The sequence below is a fragment of the Leptosomus discolor genome, chromosome 4, assembly GCF_034619465.1.
Source record: "Leptosomus discolor isolate bLepDis1 chromosome 4, bLepDis1.hap2, whole genome shotgun sequence".
Taxonomy (NCBI): Eukaryota; Metazoa; Chordata; class Aves; order Leptosomiformes; family Leptosomidae; genus Leptosomus; species Leptosomus discolor.
The window spans coordinates 9,875,905-9,897,333 of NC_141394.1; the positions used below are offsets into that span (position 1 = coordinate 9,875,905).

Sequence of the window (21,429 nt, forward strand, 5' to 3'; positions counted from 1 at the left end):
GCTGCCTCTTTCAGTGGTTCCCCTCTAGATGGTTCCACAAGACACTTCCTTGCAGACTGGCTGTTGTCTAACTGGATGCAGACCACTCCACGGCACGAAGCGGTGGCACACGTGGGAGCACGCGGCTTACGTGCCTTTGCCGTGACACAGCGGAGAACAAGAGCACTGCTCGAGGCAAAACCACACCTGCACAAACCTCCCTCACTCCCCGTCATTTAGGGACAGGACGTCCTTTATATCGCACATTCTGCAACACGAGAGGACCCACGAGAAACGAAGTTCATTGTAATACGAACCTTGCAGGTCAACAACAACGTCTGTTCCGTTGGAGAACTCGTAGGAGAAATGGCCGTAGGCCAGACCGTACTCTGTGGCTTTGTACTCATTCTTTACCACCGTTTTGTTATTGGACAGCTTCACGAACTCCCCAAGGATGTAGGGCTCCACGCTCACACATCCTTTTATAGTTCTGTCTTCCAGTATCTGAGAAAAGAGTGTTAATGACAGTCACGCAAGCAGAGATGTGAAAACAAGGATGCTAAAGCTCCTCTAACAGAAGTCTTGTTTTTCCCTCCTAGAACTTTCCATCATAAGATGGATGGAAAGAGCCCCCATGTTAACCCACTGCTGATTCAAAACACAGGCTGTTTAGACAAGGAGCTCACATTTAACTGGAACAAAGGGTGGAACAAGATCCAACACAAAATCAGCCTGACAGGCCAAACTCCACGAGCAATAAATTCTACAAAGATCTAGTTTGTCCGGCAAATAGGAAACTTCTTTCAGGAGACTATGCCTAAAGAATAAGCTAGAAAGCTGAAAAGATTTGCCTAAACCTGCACCTTGTCCTTCTTGGGTGTGTAAATAACCAGTGGGAGGTTTTGAGGGTTGTTTTGGTCATTTCTGTGTTCAGAGACTTGTAAGTACTGATGCCAGACTCTCATTAGGCCTTATTAGTGAGTGGCATAGAGCCAGATCTAGTGCCAGAATAGCTAACAGAAATAGTAATATGCGTCGCATGCCATCATGCACCCACTCATAACGGAACTGCCACCTCAGCTCTGTACCGTAGAGGGTAGCTTTCCACATTTGAAACACAAATCAAATTGGAAGTTAAGCATAAGAACACAGAAAAGACTTCTCGTGACTGAGTACGGCCCACACAGGTGGAGAGAGAGATACCGGTAGGCTGTAGGGCACTGTATCGGTGGTGAGATTGTTTCAACAAGTTAGTTGAACCGTGGCTTAAAGTTGTCTGTGGTTCAAGGTGTCCTATTCTACGCTACGGGATTATTGTTGAGGAAAAGAGCTTTATGTGACAGTCATCTGAGCTGCCAGTGTGATAGGGCCACGAAAAATGCAGGTCTCGCTAAGGGTAAGGATTCCTACTGCCTCTGCAAAAGGTGTGGAGGGGTCTCAGGGGAACACTGTATAATTCTGATCATCAGTATTTAAGAAATGGGAATTTAAAGCAGAGCAGGCTCAAGGCTTCACAGATGAACAGGGGAAGAGAGACCTGTATCTTGAGGTGACACTGAGTTTGGCTTCCCTAGCCTAGAGAACAGAGGCTATGAGGGGATGTCATTGTTGCTCCTTCCTTAAACCCAGGCCTCAAAGAAGTTGTGAGAAAGACGATAAATACAAATCGACTAATTTCGGGTTACAAAATAGCAGAAAGTTTCCAGACATCAAGACAGCAGCTCTATAAATGATTTCTTATTGGAAGCAACGAAGGTTAAAACACAATCCACAACATGTCTGCTTTTAAGATAGGGCTTAATGAGTATAAAAAGGGATTATGCAGTCTTGTTGCCTGTGATATCAGGGCACCGGACTTGATGAGTCACAAGCAGGTCCTTTCCAGCCCTGTGTTCCTGAAATTCAGCATTATGAAGAAAAGGCCTCCAAATTGCCCTGCAGCAAATCACCTTGTCTGCAAGAACCTCACTTGCTGGGTTATAGTGAGGTTTAAATGTTTTCGTGGTGCTCAAATGGGTCACTTTGCTGTTCAGATTTCATAACTATCCCTGGTAACTCCCTGGCTTCATTTACAAGTGAGTTTCTGACTTCTAACAGTACACGGCATCTTTTCTGCCAGTGCACCCACGAACTTTCAGCTCTGCAGGTGGGTGTCTTCTGTTCTGAAATCAGCAAACGCAGCTACCAGGTAAGATCACGTGAATGACAGTGTGTCATCTAGAGGCAGCCTGACTGCCAGCATTTTGAAATCAAAATTGACTTCAGACACTCTTCCCATCGATCCCTTTGTATTGCTAAGAAGACAGCTCTTACCAGGAGCACTGCAGACGGGATGTAAAAGATTTGGGTAGGGACCTTTTGCTCGTACAGCTTTTTGTTGAATTCTGTCACATAGTACTGGGCAGTCATTTGCCGTTCCACGTCACTGAAATGATGAAGAAGTCCTTTCTCTGCCTTATATTCTTTCCCAACATACCTAAACAAACAGAGAAGTGTTTGGTGTAGCCAGATTTGCAGCAGGCTGTTGGGAAGCCCTACTCGTGACACAGAAACATCACTACAAAGCAGAGCTTGGGTGCTCAGAAGCAAAGCCAGCTGTTGGTGATGCCTTTAAAATGGCAGCGATTGGATTCGTGGGATTTTTTTCTTTTATAGCTCTTACAGGCGTAAATCGCTGCACTGATCAATCAAATCCTAGGACGGGGGTTTCGTAACGCCGTAATGTTTACAGTCAAGTCTTCTCAACTCTGAAGCGAGACTATAGGTCAAATAAAAAGGAAACAACATTTAAGCTCCCATGAGATTATCCCAGCATAGACAAAGATGAAGTCGGGCCTAAGCATCATCATGAGCAAATGACCACTAACATGGCTGTTAGAAGACAACAGTGAAGTAGCTTTTTCCTCCCAGAAATTAAAAAGTAGAGTCACATGGAGTGATGGGAAAGATTGCCAAAATCCCCAAGACATTTGGGAAAGCCATAAAACATTCTTGCTACAGAAAATCATTCAAAATCTAACCAAATGTTGGTTGAAACAGACACTTTTCATTCATATTTACACAGAAGCAGCATTGTTAAACACTTCGTTTCAGAAATGGGTTTGGTCAGTACCTTCCCAGGGTTTCTTCTTGGTGCAGGAAGTGTATCCAAAAGGCATTTCTCTGTTTGCCTTCCTTTGCCACCTTCAGGTAGTCCCCAACGAACACAGCCGTTTCTTGGCCTGTCCAGAGGCCTGATTTCTTTGAGTACTTTAAAAGAAGAGCAGCTACAAAAAGAAAACACCACAAGTAGAACGGACAACTCCACAGCACTGCTCTAAGCCTGTGCTGAGGGGTGAAATAACCAGCATCCAGGAGATAAGATAGCCAGGCTTCTCTGAAAGAAAAGTACAGGGCTATAAAATATATGCTAAGAGGTATCTAGGTGCAGAGTTGGATATTTTACATTAAGGACAAAAAATGGCTAAACAGGCTTGAGACATGCAGGATGGGATGAGCTCTAAGTGGGTTTCACTTAATGACCTCAATGAGGCAGCCTATAGCGGTGTTGCTCCTAGCTTCTGCATTTCTCAGTATCTCGATCAAGCGCCTGCATATTCAGGTATGGCTGCTGTTTATGATTAACTTAAGTAATCATTATCCTAACCACACAGTTTGCAGGGCTGAAATGTGGAATCTAAATGGGTGACAAAGCCAGAGACTCAAGTTACGGAGTAGAAAGAGCTTGATGAACTGGCACAGGGAGCTCCAGCGGCCTAAGTTACCTCTTGCATGAGGGACTGAAGCAGGAGGGGCTGTGTGGGCATGGAGGTGGAGCCCATTGCCACGCAGCTGTGACTGATGTGCAAACGGGTAAAAAGGACTAGGAGGAAATGGTCTAAGGGAGTGTTCTTCCATTGCTAAAATTCTTATACAAAAACTCATAAAACAACAGACAATTAAGGCCTAATAAACGACGACTAAAACATTGTGCTAAAAAGCCTGAGTCAAGACTGTTCTCTGTGGGAGTACCTGTTGCTGCGTGAAAATGCCCATTGCTGTGTGGAAACTTACAGTATGCTTTATGAAGCTGTTTAGACTTAAAAACTCCAGTAGGCTTCAGTCTCTGGACAAGCCAATTACGTTCTACCCCTGCCAGAAGCTGCAAGTAATCATCGTCCCTCAGAAATCGAGCGTCAAGGACTTCTTCCTTCGTTCTTCCAGGCACAAAGACAAAACCACTTCCCCTTGGGTTCAGAAATGGACCTTCAGTGGAACTCTTGGGCATCTGTGCTGATTTGGACCACGAGCTCAGAGGTGAAGCAGGTTGTCTCTTGCTGCTCACCACGTCCTGAGACTTTTCTTCATCTTCCTCAGTAGTGGCACAGTCAAAGAGCTTGGTTACAGCTACCTTTCCCCCCGATGGCAAAGCTGTTGGTGCACTGGGAGCTGATTGACGCTTTGGAACAGACGCCGTAGGATAATTGTTTCCTAAGTCTCGCATACTGATGAAATCAAATTCAGCGTCATCTATCGCTTCTGCCTGGGGGTCAGCTTCAGGCACTTTGGCAGATTTCCGCAGCCAGTCATGCACAGAAGAGTCAGCGGCCATTTTCGGTTCGAAGTTCGTTGATAGTACAGGAGCACCCCCGTTTGTAGGGGGACGTGCCTCAAAGGAGGGATCATCCTCGGTGCTATCTGCAGTTTCTCCTTCTGGGTTGACCAACACAAACCTGCTCCGGGGCCGGGACGCGGGGACACCGCCACCGCCCTCCCTGCCGCTGCCCTTGGTCCTGCAGCCTGAGGAAGGCTTCTCCTTCTCCTCCTCTTCCTCCGGCCTGGTCGGAACAGAGGAAGGGCTGGAGAGGGAAGGGACTGCTTTGGTCACCTCCACTGCTTTCTCTTCTGAAGAGCTCCTTCCACGGCATCTTCCCTCCCGCAGCTCTCCTCCGCAAAGAGATGCCTTCTCCACCAGCCTCCCAGCTAGAGGTGTATCTGCCCCTACGGAAGGCGGAGGAGGTCCCCAACAGCGATGTTGAAGCTCCCGGGGGGAAGGATGCCAGGCTCCGGGAGGCAACAAGCGTAAGCATGCAGCTTCACCATTTTCATCAGATTCTGTTGTGCAACACTGCTCCTCCGCTGAGCTCTTTTCCTGCTGCCGCCCTTCCCTGGGAGATTCTTTGCTGCTATTAAAGTTTAATTCCTCCCAGCTGGAAGAGTAACTCGAATTTGACAGCTTGCACCAAGAGCTCTCTGAAGCAGTGGTTTGACTCCTGTTTTGCCGTCTGCTGAAAACACTGTTTTCATCATTGATTTTTACTCCTAATGGCTCAGTCTCTTCATTGAAGGAAATTGTCATCACATCAGAACCCATGTATTTATTTCTCTGGCCACTGAGTTTCTCTGCGCTACTTCCTGCTGTTGGCGAATTCAGCGTTTTCGCAGCGCCTTTCCTCTGGTACGCTGTTTCTTCAGTAGTACACACGGTGTCCATGTTTTTGGTTTCTGTTCTTAAGGCTGTGATACAAGCTCCCACTTGGGTTTCTCCTGGTGTGGTTTTACGAATCCTGCAAGTATTTTCAAACACTTCACACACTGACAGATGATGCTGAGAATGCATGGCAAGGATTTTCTCAAAGCTGGCTTCCCCTTGCAGGATGGGTTTTTCCACTGCGCCTTTATAGCTGTCTGGAACGTAAGACCTGGCATCAGAATTAGGGAAGCTTTCCACTTGCAGGCGTTTCTTCACGGATGTGATCAGGGACATGATCTCTTTGGCAAGCATTCCTTTCTCTTCCTCTTCTGCAAACGAAGTGCTGTATGAATGCAGTTTCCCCATGGCTTCTCTACAGAGTTGACTCACCTCACGGAGTGTCTCACCCTCCCCATAGAGCCATCGATGAACGGTTGTGAGGCAGAAAGCGGCTTTGATGAAACTATGGAGCTCCTGCTTGCTGGTGACGGGAGTCTGATCGTTTTTGGTGAGGAGGCCGATCTCAAAGGATTCTTTGGCTTCGGACAAGTAGAACTTCCTCTTTTCTGGGGGACAGTCCTTGGAGTGACTATAGGACAGCAAACACACACCACGGATGTTCTGGGAGGGGACGAAAGAGGAATGAAGGAATTAAAAACGTGGACCTCTGTAAGAGATAATGAAAGGGAGGAAAAAATACGTTTCTTTCCCTTCCCAATTTGAAGCAAACATCGGCTTTAACTGCCTGCTGCTGTGTTTCCTGGAGGAAATAATCTTGCCCTTTTTCCTTTGAAATATAGCTGTAGTTACAGGAGAAGCAGCATTCCCAGATGGGCTTGAAAGCCCACCGTCACTCTGTGGACAGATACTGCTCTCTGCCCATCTGCTTAGCTTCTGATTGGAGTGCAGAGCAGCATCATACCCACAACACAGACACAATACCCTGTATGATGCAATGTTTGAAAACTGGATTACAGCCAGATTGAATAGCCTGGACTCTTCTCTTATACAAATAACACTTTCAGAACGAAGGCTAATACTTACCACGGCTGTGAGGACAAACAGTGGGGTGTACTGGCTGTAGACCGCCGCTAGTTTGCAGGCCTCAGCAGCTGATAACAAGCGATGGCTGAACTCTTGGAGAAGGCTCTAGTGAAATGGAAAAAGAGGGAAAACCTCATCTCAAAGGCTTTCTTTTCAAAGAGATAGGTCTACCGGGTAAGCAACTCTGTTAGATTGAAGCAAGGCAGCTTGGGATTTGTTTCTTGTCTGTTGTAGGTTCCTAGAGCTCTCCGAGACCTTCGAGTCTTTGATAGAGTGGGAGGTTGTATCTTAAGCAACAACAGCCAGGTCTGTTTCTGCAAGAGCCTTTTTGCTCATGCTTACCACCACCGTGTCACTTTTTGACCCTATAAATGTTCTATATATTACACAGACACCCCATAAATACTCTTGATGTTTTTTTTTCACTGAAGCAAGGTATTCTTCCATCTAGGTGCTAATGAACTTTCTCACCAGAAGCAATGGAAGTTTCTTCAGCCCTCTCAGCACAGGAGAGGGACTGGAGGAAGAACAAAGCATAGGTGACTTTGGGTCAACAATATACAGTCCATCTGAAGGACCTACACACACAAATACCCAACCAAGTCTTACCAGGTCAATCTCAGCATTGGTTTTAAAACGTACATAATCCTTCTCATTCATGGAAGCAAAGATGTCTGCCATAATACCCAAGGAAGTAGCAATTCCCTGAAAAAGAAATGGAAAACTATTATAGTGTTTTTCCCCTGGTATTTTAAATTTTGCTGCTCACAGTAAAGTAGGTTGTGTGTAGAACATACCGGAAAAAAACAAGCCAAACCAACCAAACAAGATCCAAAGAGAAGCACTGCTAAGAAATTCAGAGATGTCACCTTGGTAGGCTTTTATTGATTTCAACTTGCAGAAAGCGTAGCCTGGTGGATACGTACAAGTTTCCATGAGTGGCAGCTATCCCTATGACCACTAGCTCTAGATTTCAACTTAAAATAGCGTTGCATTTTCCCAAGAATAGCATTGCATTTTCCTTAGCATTGCATTTTCTCAAGGTGCTGTTTGTGAGAATGAAAGTGAAATCTCGTGCTATCATCAAAAGCCGCATTAAGTCCTTGGCTAATCACATCTGAAAAAAGACTCAATTTGTTTTTCAGAAAAGAGCACGGAAAGCTAAAAATTATGTTTAAGAACTGGCCAGTTGATCCCAGTCTTTCTAAAAAAATCCAGGGTGTCTAGAGAGATGACAGAAGTAATAAATGCTTATCACACGTAGCCTAAGAAAACCAGAATCTTTTTTAACACACTTCTCTAGCTTAGTGCACTGTTTAACAAACAAATAAACAGAGTTGGACAAAAGTCAAGAGTTCTTGGTGTTGATATAATTGGGGTTTTTTGTTTGTTTGTTTGTAATTGGTCCTACAGAACCAATTAAAAAATAAGGTACGAGCATGTGACACAGATCTATGAACTTGCTAATTGTCTCTCTGGAAGATTCGATCTATACACGCTAGCTAAGGGTCTGCCCAGCTAAATAAGTTAAGAATGCCAGAAAGTATCTGTCTGCTTTTTGCAAAATGCGCTACACATCTTTGCTCCCCGAGAAATGTTCCGAGCTGGAGGTCAAGCTTTAAGGTATGGCAGAGGAAAGGTGACAAGGTCTGGTTGTGTGGTATATCTTACGCTGCGGTACAATTACAAAACCACTTAAAGCATCACCCCAGGCCTTGGCAGACTTAGGTTCACATTCCTGTTTAGCTACGGGCACACGGTGTGACTGTTGCTTCATCTCCAGTGGGAAGATTAGCGTGGCCAGGCCTCACAAAGGTGTTCAAGACAGATACGGTATCTGTTGCAAGGTGTTCAGATACTGCAGAGCCGGGGGACATCCACCACCCACAACAGACAGTGTAGGGCAGCTCAGCAAGTAGACACGCTTGGTACTAGGAAAAAAAAATTGCCTTAATCCTAATTAATAAATAAAGTCTACGGCTGCACTTTGGGTGTCCTTGTCAGAGGCACCTGCGACATCCTAGGTGATGGTTCACGTCAGATCATTCTGCTTAATGAAAACTATTACTTTCATTCCCCTGCAGGAACAAAGGTGTCCGTAAGTCTGTGTATGCATGCGGAAACAACGTGCAATACAGACGTTGGCTAGAATATTTGTCCTGCATGTTAACCTTGTCTGAGGTGCGTAATTGAAACATTATTGCTAAAAGACTTACCCGAAGCAAACAAAAGCTAATCTGGAGTGATTATCTGCAAGGATATCCAGTGTGAAAAGGAAATACTACCTTTTTATCTGGTTGAGGAAGTTTGAAATATCCCACAACTGAAGCCCAAATCAACTCCGCTGCCTCATACCACATCCCTGAAACGAATCAGAAAAAGAGTCACAAAGCAGATTACTGCTACAGATGGCTTTCAGTAGTGTTTTTTACACATCCTTGAGTCAGGAGCCCTCAAAACTGTACAAAACCATACCATGGCATTTTTTTGCTTTGGTGACACTGAACATTTATTAGTTTCCTTGAGCTTTCGGCTGTGCATAAACACACATTTCATGCTCATAAAAGACTTCAGCTCAACAGTCATGGAAGATGAGAGGTCACATCAAAAGCAAAAGATTAAGGCTGTTGGCTTCAAGTACCAAGCCCTGCATACAGAAGCCCATCACTCTGAAAACTAGGGATTTTCTTGTCTTGAGAGAGGAAATTTCTGTGATGTACCTGTGATAAAACTACTGCATGTCCTTGGGAACAGAGAATTGGGGAAAAGCGTTGGCAAACACAGAGTAGCCCGGGAAACAAAAGGGAACAACATGTCAGAAAGCTTCTTGACTTCTGGTAAGATTAGTAAAAAAATTATAGTTTCTAAAATGTGTTTGCTTGGTACATGGCTCTAGGTCCTTGCTGCAAATAGACAGGGGTACAACTCATCCTCTGTGGCTGTGTTACGGTCATCAGGCAGGTGTTCTACACAAGCTAAAACTCTGACATATGCCAAATTTGCACAAAGCTTGACTGCAAAGAAAAAGAAATAAGGGAAAACCTTGAGCAGATGTTTATAGAAAAAAGCCTTACCAAGCTTTTGCAGAATCTGTCCTCTGATTTGTAAGCAGACTGACTGCACGAGAATCCTATCGCTTGCCTTAGCGTATCGCCAGGTACCTGAGGAAAGAGTGGAAAATCTCAGCAGAGAATGAAACACATTGCTGTCATTTTAAGCCTCTGAGGGTAACCCAAATCCCAGTAAACTGCCAGGGTTCTCCCCATCGAATTCAGCTGGTTTGAGTCAGGACTTACAGTCAGATAGATGACAAAGTGACAGTGCGTTAAGGAATATAAGTAGACAGCTATATGGGTATGTAGCTTGACTGACAGCTACACAGAGCATAAAAACAATGTTAAAAGTGAAAGGTACCTCTCTTCTGTGAAGTAACAAAAAGTCATTGTATATAAACATTGTACAGAGTTTCACTAAACACTAGTCAAAAGGGTTAATAGGGGATAACTTTGTTGTCACCAGTATATACAGCAGAACAAAACACTTCTAACCATTGGCAAAATATGTTTTCTCTTCAGGTATCAGTACCTCAAGAAGAATAAAACAATAGCTTTCATGTGAACACAGTACGACTAGTTATACAAAGTCTTTCATTATCAAATCTAAACTGGATTTCAGAATAGAATATGAAATAAAATCACTAAGCTTTCCTAAGTATTGTGAACATTTCACTGCAATTCTCAGCATGAAGTATCTGTTCAACAACACATCTTCAAAGTTAAACAAACATTGTAATTGAACAGTATGAAATAATCTTTAAAGAAAAGCACAGTCTCAAGAGAGATAAAATGCAGTGTTTTGCATAGCCAGTTCTACTTTGATAGCGAGAGCTGGTATTTTGTTTAAATCCCTCTGGCATGAAGGCCCTCTGTGTATGAGCATCTCAGTTTCACAGGAAAAATAACCAACAAAACCCAGAAGAGGCTTCTTTAATTTTCTAAGCTTCATGGTTGTATATACCTGAATATATTCCTGAATGTATTGACAATATATACCTGAATGTATTGACAAACTAAACCCTGAAGGCTAAGAAAATGGAGAACAGATACAAAACCCTAAAATGTATTGTCTCAAAACCATAACTAAACAATAATTATGGATGTCTGTCAAAATTAATGAATTCTTACCATTAGAAATACTACACATTCCTCCAGATCTGTATAGTTGTTTGACAGAAAGAGAAAAAAAAAAGTAATTTCTACAAACACCATCCTGCATTTTCACAATTTAGCATGTCTATTCAGCAATAGAAGGAAGTGCTGTAAGAACCAGGACTCACTCACTTTCTTTTTAAGAAACTCACTGTCTCTTAACCCCAAAAGATACTAAATAATTGCACTGCAGTCTGCTACAGGTCTAGAATAAACCATTCATTTAGTTTGTAGGATCGGTGTGAATTTGGAGGATAAGCATTAATCTAACAATCTGGATTTTTGGGGAGGAGGCAGTCGTCTTTGTTTTCTACGTCAGCTAATTGCTTGAAATTGGTCCACATTTGAAAATTCTCTGGGCAGAGAAATTAGTAGGAAGGCTGTCAATCCAGAATATTTTCCCACCCAGATGAAGATATACAAGGGTGAATTACGGAAATTTCAAGACAAAGTTTGCCATTTCCACCAAAGAACGGTGAAGAAAAGAGCAACATGATGTAAGGAGTCATTACTGAGGTCAGACTGGGTGTATTTGAAGATTGTGCGACTATTAAAATTAGTATCAAAAATATGAACTCTGAAACTGGAAAAGAAATACATACGTACCTGTTGCTCCACTGTCATTAATAAGGCTGCTTAGGATATATTCAGCTTTTAAAAGTTTACCTGAAAAAAAAAAAGAAAAGATAGAAAATGAATATAAAAACGTATCATGTGGCATGAAGTGAACAAAAATATTAATCAGCAAAAGCCCCTGCAAATTGTACTCTTCTTGCCAGCACTGTCAGCGTGTCCACACTTAGACTAAACTCTCCGAGGCAGTATGCGCTGCAGGTGCTACCCCGTGCTCAGGAATCTCTCGGACACAGGCTATCACATATACAACAAATACTGCAGAAAACGCTGATGAGGCAACTGTTTCCAGCCAGCCACTTTCTTCAGAAAATCTTGTCAAGAAGCTAGCTCTGCCTAGCTTGTAAGGACCAGCTCCAGCACAGAATATATAGCCAGAAAATACACAGACAGGATGCAGCAGGCAACACAAAGCGGGGATTCTGCCTTTCAGCCCCGTGTCGTACAGCTCAGAGGTTTTGTCGCACGGCCGGAGTCACCCGTGGCAGGGCTGATGGGCTGCAGGAGACACCTTAAGGTCTACTTTGATCAGCCTGACTGACTCATGTGGAACCTTGCTTTTCATCTCAACTGTCCAGCTGAATTCAAGAGGGCTGTTCCAGCCCACGAAGCAGTTAAAGTGCTGGCTGAACTAGCCCATCAATTGGAACGTGCCAGTACCCAGCCACCATGGCAATGGCAGCGTTAGTCCACAGCCACAAATAAAAATGGCTGCGCGGGAAACTTATAGCTCTCTTTTCTGCAAATGAAATATGCCTCAGTTGGGTTTTTCAGAGCAGGTTTGTCTGGCTTTGTTTTCTTCTCCCCAGTGGGATGATACATTAAGAATCCTTCAGGTGTTGCCCACGTTATAGGAATGACGGAATTTTTTTTTTTTTAAAAATCAGTTTATCCTGGAGGGGTTGTAAGCTGCATTGTTTGCATAGTCAAGTGGTCCCACTGAAAAAAAAGAAAAAAAAAGCAGCTGGGACAGTGCAGAGAAAATGCCGGGATTCTAATTTACTTTTTAAAGACTCTTGGTCAGAAGTATAGCAATTCAGATATCCCTGTTTGAAACCAGCAGGGAAGATTTGTTAAGGAACAAAAGCTCCAATTAGTATTTTCCACACCCTTTCACAATTTTCTCTCCTGCTTTTGGCTCTGAAACCCTTTATAGCAGCCCCTTTGTGCTAGTGAGAGGAGCTGGGAGGGCTCAAGGGGGCTGGGAGTGGGCCGTGCGTTTGAAAAGATGGCACCGGGGCTGCAAGCATGTCATCCCCAGCGAGGGACAAAGTGTCTTCTTCAAAGTCAAGTAGTTCCTAATTGGGCTTGAGCTGCGAAAACGGAGCGGTACCTGTGTTGACGGAGAGGCGAGCCTGGCGGATGAGCACCTGAGGACTGATGGGCGCGGTGGGCTGCAGCCTGTGCAGACCCTTGGCAATCTGAAGGAGTTTGCTGGAGGCATCAATCCAATACAGGAACCGGTCAATCAGGAACACAATGGCAGTTGCCGTTACGCAGTCCTTGACCATGATGGAAGCTTTCAGATAAACCTGAAAAGAACACCAGTGCCATGGGGCAGCCTTGGAGAAACTCACCTTGCAAACGCTCAGTGAACTCTACAGAAGATATCCAGCTTTAGCGGTTTTACAGCAAGTGAAGTACTGAACATCACAAGAACCCAATATTCACTAGCAATTAAGAGGCTATCTCAAAATTTCTACTCACCTTATAACCTTTATGTTCCTCAGTATTTATATAACAGAGAAAGTCTTTGTGGCAGTGATCAGATAGGATTTATTATAACCTATCATTATGACTATTGCTGATCATATGTTCATTTTTAAGATAGGAAGGTTCCGGCTGTTAATTTTGTTCGAGCCGTAGATATCATTCCTGATTTTTTTTGTCTTTCTAATTGTTGTTTAGTATTTGGAACCGAATAATTTGGCGGTCTGTTAACGCATTAAATCACGCCCAACAGATTACTAGCAGTAATAATAATTAGTTTAAAAGGGGGACATGAGTCTGTAAAGACTGGAAATGGTCACTATAACCATTGTCCCAGGTGGGGCTCAAGCCATCCACTCCTTTGTACACCACAAACAAGCAACAGACCAGGAGTCTGACGTTTTTCCCCTGTAGGTCGTCTTTAATGACTACTAAGTCTGTATGAACCCTCTCGGCTTCGCACAGCCGTCGAGCCATCACACCAACGTGAGGAATCAGCCGGAGCTCCTGAGATAGCATGCTGTTAAGAGGACAGGAGGCCAGCAAAGACAGCCATGAGGAGGCACACAGCCTCATCATGCTTGCAGAAGTCCACATGGACCTGGGGACATCTACCGAAAACCGACCTCTTCCCATGGTGGGCAGGGGTTTGCACTCTTGCCTGGTGGAGCAAGGAGACGTTCCACACACTGACATCCAGGCAATTCCCTTTTTACAGGTGTGTCACGCAGGATGGGATCCAGTCATTGTTTCACTGGAACATCTGCCTGAAACACAGCCATCGGCTGTAAGGCAAGACCCATCTCCTCGGCTACGGAGCCTCGTGGGTGCCCTGACCTCCATGGCCACCAGCTATTCAGCAACCTCACGCTGCCTATGGAGAGCATGGCTTGAACACCTGGTCAATCACAAGAGGAAAGAAACCACCTTAAACCATACATAGCCTCCTCAGAAAAAGGATGCGTTTCTCACCTCATTCATGTCAGCGAGTAACTCCACTCATGACAGAGCAAAAGCCACACAGAGGAGGGAGGATCAGGCCCCACAGCAGTATCAGAGGATGAGAGACTGCCAAGAAAACTTTGTCCAAATCCCCACTAAAACATCAAGTTTGGCAGCTCTCTCCCATTTTTGTCTCATTCCCTTGCCTTCCTTGTGTAAACGCACAGGCAGAGCCAGAGAGACAGCAATGGGCTGCTTTAGAGGTCGCTCAGGCTTCTGGGGACTCCTCCCCAGCCTCATTTCTATTCTCTTTGCTTTCAGCTCAGAGCCCCATGATCTGACGGCAAGACTCGTTCTTGATTCTGAGCGGCATAACCACCGTCTGAGGTGTGTGGGAGAGAGCCCACGTCAAACCCTTTGGAGAAGAGCCAACGGTACATGGCACGAAGGCCGGAGCGCAGCACGGATCTGTTGCAAGCATTTGATAGCTTGTTTGCACTTCAGCAAGGCAGATTTGTACAAATTTCCTTTTTTCTTTTTTTCCCTGAGCCCGAGTTGGGTTTTCTAAGAGGATAGCACTTGAAAAGGATTCCTGGAGCCGGGCACGCACAACTCCGCTTGTGCCGGCCAACAATGGAGGAATCCCCCTCTCCAAGCACCTGTAAACTGACACTGCAAACCAGCCATTCGAAATGCTCATCAACAGGCCATATATTTAAGCAGAGAGCATCGCCTAATCTATTTTTTTTTCCTCCCCTTCTTCCTTTAATAGATCGGAGCACAAAAGCCTGAGAGAGGGTGACCTACCAAACAAAAGAGCCTTTGAGTTCCTAGGAAAAGTAGACTTGGAGGAGGATGGAAGGAATCCAAGTGGCCCTATTATTTCCACTTGCACTAATTAGACATTTTTCTGTCAGCTATTGAGCACTGCTGAGAGGCCAAACTCACTGAATTCATTTCTAAAGTGTTTACAGAAGTTTGCATCTGTTTGTGTCTCTTCAGGAGGAAAATAAGCACTTCAATAGCATTGTGGAAAATCTAAACGAAGCATCCTATTCTAAAGGGCTTGGCAGTCTTGCAGCTGCATAATTTAACTCTCCGCTCAATGCCGAAACCTCTTGTGTCCCTCTCCAAACCCAAATGGATATAAAATGTAGAAAAGTCAAGCCAGGGAGAGAAACTCGGTTATTTTTTAAAAAAAAAGGCAGGGCTGCATGCTGTGTGGCACACAGAAACACGGTTCGATGTCAACCTTCGCAATTACGTCCCCCCTGTTCTGAGCAGTACACCAAGAAATTAATACCCGCTCCTTTCATTCCCTGCCAACTCGTGTGGCTGGAAAATTCCTCAGCACCTACAGCTAATGCACCGGCGTGCAGGGCACGCACCCAAACACCCTCCCCATGCCACTCTGAAATGAAACGGAGGAGCGGCTCCCTGTCACCCAGCCCAGACCCAGGGAAACCCTATTGACTTCCAAGATGTCACAGCCTACCCCAACACAATCAGCAACTCGGCGCTGCTCGCCGCAGCCGGCCACTTTGTTCTGCATAGCAGGCTAGCGCCCTAAACAGCTTTACTCACTTTCTTTATCGCTTTAAAGCTGATGTAGGCACATCCACAGAGAGAGAGAGAGAGAGAAAGAAAGAGCGAGGTACGTGCGCACTTTGTTTTCACATCTGTGTCCATGATGTGAAATGCATATGTCTAATTGAGTTTATGGCACAAAGGGAACCTCGCGGCTGGGAAGTGGAATCAGGTGGTGAGAGAATTAAATTTGCACCAGATTTCTATACACGGACCATTGGGGGAAATGCAAAACAGCCTTTAGTGAAGGGTTTTTTCCCTTAATGGCGATGAGTGGGAGGGTGTGCTGTTTGCATGGTTTCCTGCATTAGTGGGTTAGCTCCTCCTCAAGCCGGGGCTGAAGTTTGGGTCCCAGCTTTGGGTTCAAAGCCACGACGCCTCCTTTGCATTGACAATGGGGGCCGCTCCCAAGAGAGGGGAGAAGCTCAGAACTGGGGCCATCTGGCACTAGGACTGGCAGGAAAGCGTCAAAGGGAAATTATTGGTGCATAGTAAATGAGGATGAGGAGGAGGGGAAGAAAATAGGGGAAAATCTTTATGTGGCAGCTGATGTAAGAGGAATTACAAGCCCAAATAAATGAAATATTGGTTTAATCCACTCTCTCTGCCCTCTTTATAAAGCGAAGATCCCAGAGGCAAGCCCCCTGCTCCAGCCTGCGGGCTCGGGAGGCTCCCCTTTGGAAAAACCCCTCTGCAAGCAGCGAGGCTAGAAAGCAGGGGCAGGAATCATTTCATTTTCAGAGTGTCCCCGCAGTTTTGCAGACGGCTCTGGATTTCTGTGTTTGCTTATATGCATTTTTCTCAGACTTGTTTCAGTCTTCGTTTAATTTGCAATGCCAGTTAAGGTTTAAAATCTTTTTTTTTAAAAAAAAAACAAACCAACAAAACCAAGAGCAGTCAACAAAGCATTTCCAATTCTGTGCACAAGGCAGGAGTTTCAGTGACACGTACTTCCAGGTGCTTTAGCTCTCTCCCAAGAGCTGTTCCTAGTTAGCACTTCACTGAACCCTAACAAATTGTCTGGTTTTCTTTCCCCCTATGTTCGTCCCCTGTCAGATTAAACACAGAGTCACAACACCAATGGATTTGGCTGAAGTCTTTCACCCTTTTACCCCACTCGCTGTTAGCAAAGCCTGTCTTTCCAAGAGACCAAAGCTGCTGTCACCGCATGGGACTTCTCTATCAATCTCTGCCTTTCAGCTGGCAATCAGAGCTCACACAACAAACAACAAGGAATTAAGCCTCCTACCACCTCTGTGATGGGCAGAAGAAATCACGTCCGTGAGGTGCAGACGGATACGCTTGAAACACGGGACAGTCAAGTCGCACACTAAATAGCTGCAGACTGAGGAATAAGAAGCTCCTGGACACTTCCCTCCCTGCCTAGAGCGGCAGAGAACCCCATTTAATGGCCTGAGCTTCTGAAGCTGTTAATTAGCTCAAGTTATTCACCCTGAAGGCAATGGAGAGTTGGGTGTTTGTTCAATGGGAGCAGCACTAGGTCCATTATTAGCAGCTCAAAACACCACAGAATGGGTCGCTTTTTTACAACCCACCACATCTTCCTTCACCAACTGAGGAAGTACTAGAGGGAGAATAACTCCCGCTTTTCTCAAGAGCACCCCTTCTTTGCAATTTAACTTGCCACAGATTTCATTGTACCGCTATCAGGACATTCCACGGGCTGCTCTCGGCTTCCACTCCCTCGCTGAGAGCCACGGCTGTTTGCAGGAAGCAGAGCTCCAGCAGAGCAGCGCCTGGAGGGTCCCACTGGCAGGACCAGCTCCACCCCTTGTAGGACAGAGAGGGCCTCCCACAGCCCATCAACACAAAGCAGAGAAGGCACCATCCCTGATCCAGCTGCCATTGGGCACGTAGCACTCAGCACTGGGTAGCAGTAACGAAGGGAGTGCCCCTACTCATGGGAGAACCACCTGCATGACAAACTTGAGCGGTCTCAGGAGGGAGGAAAGCAGCAGGCGGCTCAGGCTGCTGAAGAGCAGCATTTTGGGGTGAGGACAGAAGCAGAACCCTTTAAAGCACCATGGAAGCTCCTCGAGAGGGAGTTCCTGGAATCCTCTTGTATCTGACAAGGCAGAAGGGGTTTTGGGGACTGCAGTCATCTGCAGGAGCGCCTGTTCTTAATTATTACCAAGGATAGGTGCAACAATCATTTTGTGAGCCTGATTTGTCCTGCTGTGCTCAAGCTCTAGACTATCCCTAAACTACTGTGGCGGTTCCCTGTCGTGCATTAAAATACTAAGTTGAAGGTGATATTTTAATACTTAAAAATAGCTAAGTGCCAGTGGCAGAACCCCCCCCAAGAGGGTGGCATCAAGACCACCATAATCAGCTAAAAATACAAGAGTCTCTTTCCTAAGTCCGTGTCCTCAAAACATCAACCTATTTGAGAAGTAGTTTGATTTGTCAGGAAAACACAACACAGCGATTTCAGTAATACAACATTTAAAGTCTTCTCCAGGGAGGAAATACTCCACGAAACTGCATCTGGGACTCAGATGAGGACCAGACTTCCCATTTTTTTATTTGGTGTTTCACACAAGTTCTGCTGTAGTTTTCCCACATAGGCAGTGGGAAGACTGAGTGCTCTGCAGCGCTGCACGCTGGCAGCATCAGGCCGGTCACCCCGGACAGCTGAAGCTCTCCTGCCTGCACCTGATCTCTGATACTTCCCATTGATAAAGCGCCGGGGATCGTGCAACGTAAGGGAGGCCTGGGGTGCCACAGATTCCCTCTCGTCAGCCCACAGCCACAGCTCTCCCTTACATCACTCTCCGTTTCGCTGGGATCACCCAAGAAGGAGCTCTTATGAGGCAGGTAGCAAAAGGTCAGCCTGATCAACCAAGATCCCAGGGCTACGATTTAGGGCCTTAATTCTCCTGTTACCACGCCAACAGTTAGAAGGAGGAGAAAACTAAATCCCCAGCCCCCTCTTTAGATCTTTTTCAAAGGCTCCCACTCTGAAGTGCCACACACACACCTAAGGGCATGTCCCTCAGAACGGTTTCCCTAATGGCAATCCATCAGCACTAAATAGCCAAGGCCCAGGCAAGGGCTGTAGGGCTTTACTTTCCACTCTTTTCCATGTTCCCATTAACTCTCATGAGGTTCTGTGCCAGCGGGGCCAGGATCCGCGCTCCCCCATCCCCGGCAGGGAGCACAGGGTCAGCCTGCACAGCTCCCTACAGCGGATGCAGAGGGACCTGTAGGAACCCTGTTTGGGGGCTTTGCCTTCTGTATTCGCACTGTACCTATCCCAGCAGATCCTGGTCTGTGGCTGAATGCCTGAGCTTGGAGGCAGAAATTATTGATACGCACAATAAAAATGAAGTAAAGCCCCACATCATCACAAGGGGTTTGCAAACGGGTCAAAAACGAAACCAAAACAAAATATTAATGTGGCATGAATCATCCCACAAGAGAACTGCTTGCTGTCCTTCAACGAAACCCACAACAGGGTTTGTGGGATCAAAGCCTACGTGTACATGGGCATGTTGCCCTCTATTGGCTGGTCACCGAGCGTAAGGCTATTTCCATCCCTTGGGATAGGGAAGAGCTGCAGGAAGGGTAATCCCTGGCAGCCTCCCTTTTGGATCTGCAGCCCCAGTCTGAACCCTGCAGCACAGGTGGTAACCGGAGAGAAAAAGTAATCCCTCCTTATTTATACTCGCCAGCCAGGATGTTGTAAAAATTCTGATTTTGCTCCGATTTGTTAAAAACAAAACCAACAGTGCTTCCCAGTTTTTGCTTTGGATACGAACGTTGGTTACTGTCCTTCAAGCCTTAGCGCAGATTCCCAGTAAGGGGTGTTCAGGCTGAGATGGGGGCTGCAGGATGGGCTCGGTTTGCTAGCTGATGGCGGTCAACAGGGAAGCTCTCAAAACCCGCTAGGAAAACATGGAAAACAGCATGTTGAGCTTGTTGAACTGAGGTGGCCTTTGTAATGGTTGGTGAATCCCTAGCAGAGAAAAAGAATAAAGAACTCCCACAAAACCAAAAACCCCACCTTCTGTAAGATGCAAAGATTTTGTAAAACTAGAAGTGCTGGTTTGCCTCAAGGATTACAGTAAATCTGTTGCCTTAAAATCCCTAGGGAGGTTCAGTGGTTTCATATAGTGGAAAGAGAGGGGGGAAAGAAGAAAAGTTTGCGTACATTGCCAAAATCTACCCCGCTGAATCGAGTCTGCAGCGAGAGAGCACTGAGGAAAGCCTGGCCTGCCGCTACACCCTGCCCCCCCCCCAAGCCGGTTTTGCCATGCCTTCCTACGGCTGCAGCCAGCGTGCAGAAGTAATGAGCATCCCCCAGCAAAGGCGAAGAAGAGCACTTTAAAAGGCTGCAGGTGCAGGTGGCTTTGCCTTCTTGATGTGTCAAACTAGCACGCAGCCACCAGCAACGGGTATCTCACTTTTTAAAGTGCGACACTAAGGGAAACCCTTGAAGCCAAAGCCTAATCCGCTTACTCACTGCGCTGGTCTCATGGAGCTTTGCAGCCTACTCGCAGAGTAAAACATCCTCATGGTGAGCCCTGGTAGCCAGCTCTGCCTCCTCGTAACACCACCAGTGTGTTATGGTAATGAAGTGCCTTTCATTCATGAATCTCAAAGCACTTTTTAAATGTAATGAATTACGGTTTATGAGCTTATTCTAAGCATGGCAAATTAAAATAAACAGAGATGAAAAATTTTAAAGGTTTTTCTGAACAATAAATCAACAAAGACTTATTTTTTTTTCCTCCAGGGAATTAAATTATCCTTCTGTCCCTCATGCCAAAAAAAAAAAAAAAAAAGAAGAAGAAAAAGTTGCTCAGACTTTTATCTTCCCTCATCACACTGTAATCGCTTCTCTTCAGCCTCATTTCTCCCTCAGCTTTTTATTCAAAAAGAACTGAAGCAGCCTTTGCTCTGCCTTGAAATTTTATTTAAAAAAAAAGGGAGGGGGGGAAGGAATGGATGAAGGGGAAAAAAATCCCTTTTCCTGACTAATACTAATAATACAGGTCAAAATGTCAGTCTATCTACAATTAAATGGAAAACAAAAAAGGTTTTCCCTTTTTCCCATGGTACAATGGCACTGGAATATAAATTACCGATGAAGATGAAATAATACTTCAAAGCACATGGGGAAAGGCAGCACAACGTTTACAAAGTATTTTCAACCGCAGGATGAAACGTTGAAGACAACGGTAACCAATGGACTTCAGGGGGTGTCGGTGAATAGTCTAAAACTAGCATGCGGCAGGATTTTAGGTCCCTATAGTCTATGACCCCATGATATGCTTTGTTTAACAAGGGCAGCTGCAGTTATCAACAGATGTTTCAGCAATAAATAATTGGTATCATCTCAGAAAAGATCCATCTACCTGGGGAGAGGGCATAATGCTGCAAACACTGCTCCACTATTACAGCCACATTAATCTCCCATCTAGCCAGGTCTCTCAGGGAGTTTACTGCAGGTGTTTATCCTGGGAGAGAGCAGACAAATGCTCCAAAGTTACAGAGCTGTGCGGGGATTGTGAAGGAGGTCAACCTCTGCCATAAATTTCTGTCTAAGGCCACACACACCAAAGAGAAAAAGAAAATAAATACCCAAGAAGCAGCCGCTCCCCGCCTCCCCCCGCCCCCCAGTAAATTCAGGATCCCTCCAACGTGGGATGCTGGCGAGGGGATGCTGGGGCTGACACCTCCCAGCACTGCAGTTGGCTTTTCTGAGCTTCTCGATGCTCAGGACTACTCAAAGTAATCGTCAGCCTCAAACAAAACCTACAGGCCTTACTTGAGCAGGGCATTCTCTGAAGCAGGTGAAATCTCCTGGCCTCCTTGGAGTTAACCGCAGTTCTGCAGCTAGGACTTCAG

General features: G+C 45.5%; 1 protein-coding gene across 1 annotated transcript in view; it reads right to left on the reverse strand.

The window, feature by feature from the left end:
• The window catches only part of ALPK1 (alpha kinase 1), a 28,477-nt gene that overhangs the window by 456 nt on the left and 6,592 nt on the right, over positions 1-21,429 (reverse strand). The window contains exons 3-12 of the mRNA XM_009957511.2: positions 12,650-12,848; positions 11,290-11,349; positions 9,550-9,636; positions 8,761-8,837; positions 7,085-7,180; positions 6,476-6,580; positions 4,033-6,052; positions 3,092-3,245; positions 2,293-2,455; positions 297-483 (exon numbers count right to left, since the gene is read on the reverse strand). Coding sequence (XP_009955813.2) covers positions 297-483; positions 2,293-2,455; positions 3,092-3,245; positions 4,033-6,052; positions 6,476-6,580; positions 7,085-7,180; positions 8,761-8,837; positions 9,550-9,636; positions 11,290-11,349; positions 12,650-12,848 — 3,148 coding nt within the window. The remainder of the gene's footprint in view (positions 1-296; positions 484-2,292; positions 2,456-3,091; positions 3,246-4,032; positions 6,053-6,475; positions 6,581-7,084; positions 7,181-8,760; positions 8,838-9,549; positions 9,637-11,289; positions 11,350-12,649; positions 12,849-21,429) is intronic.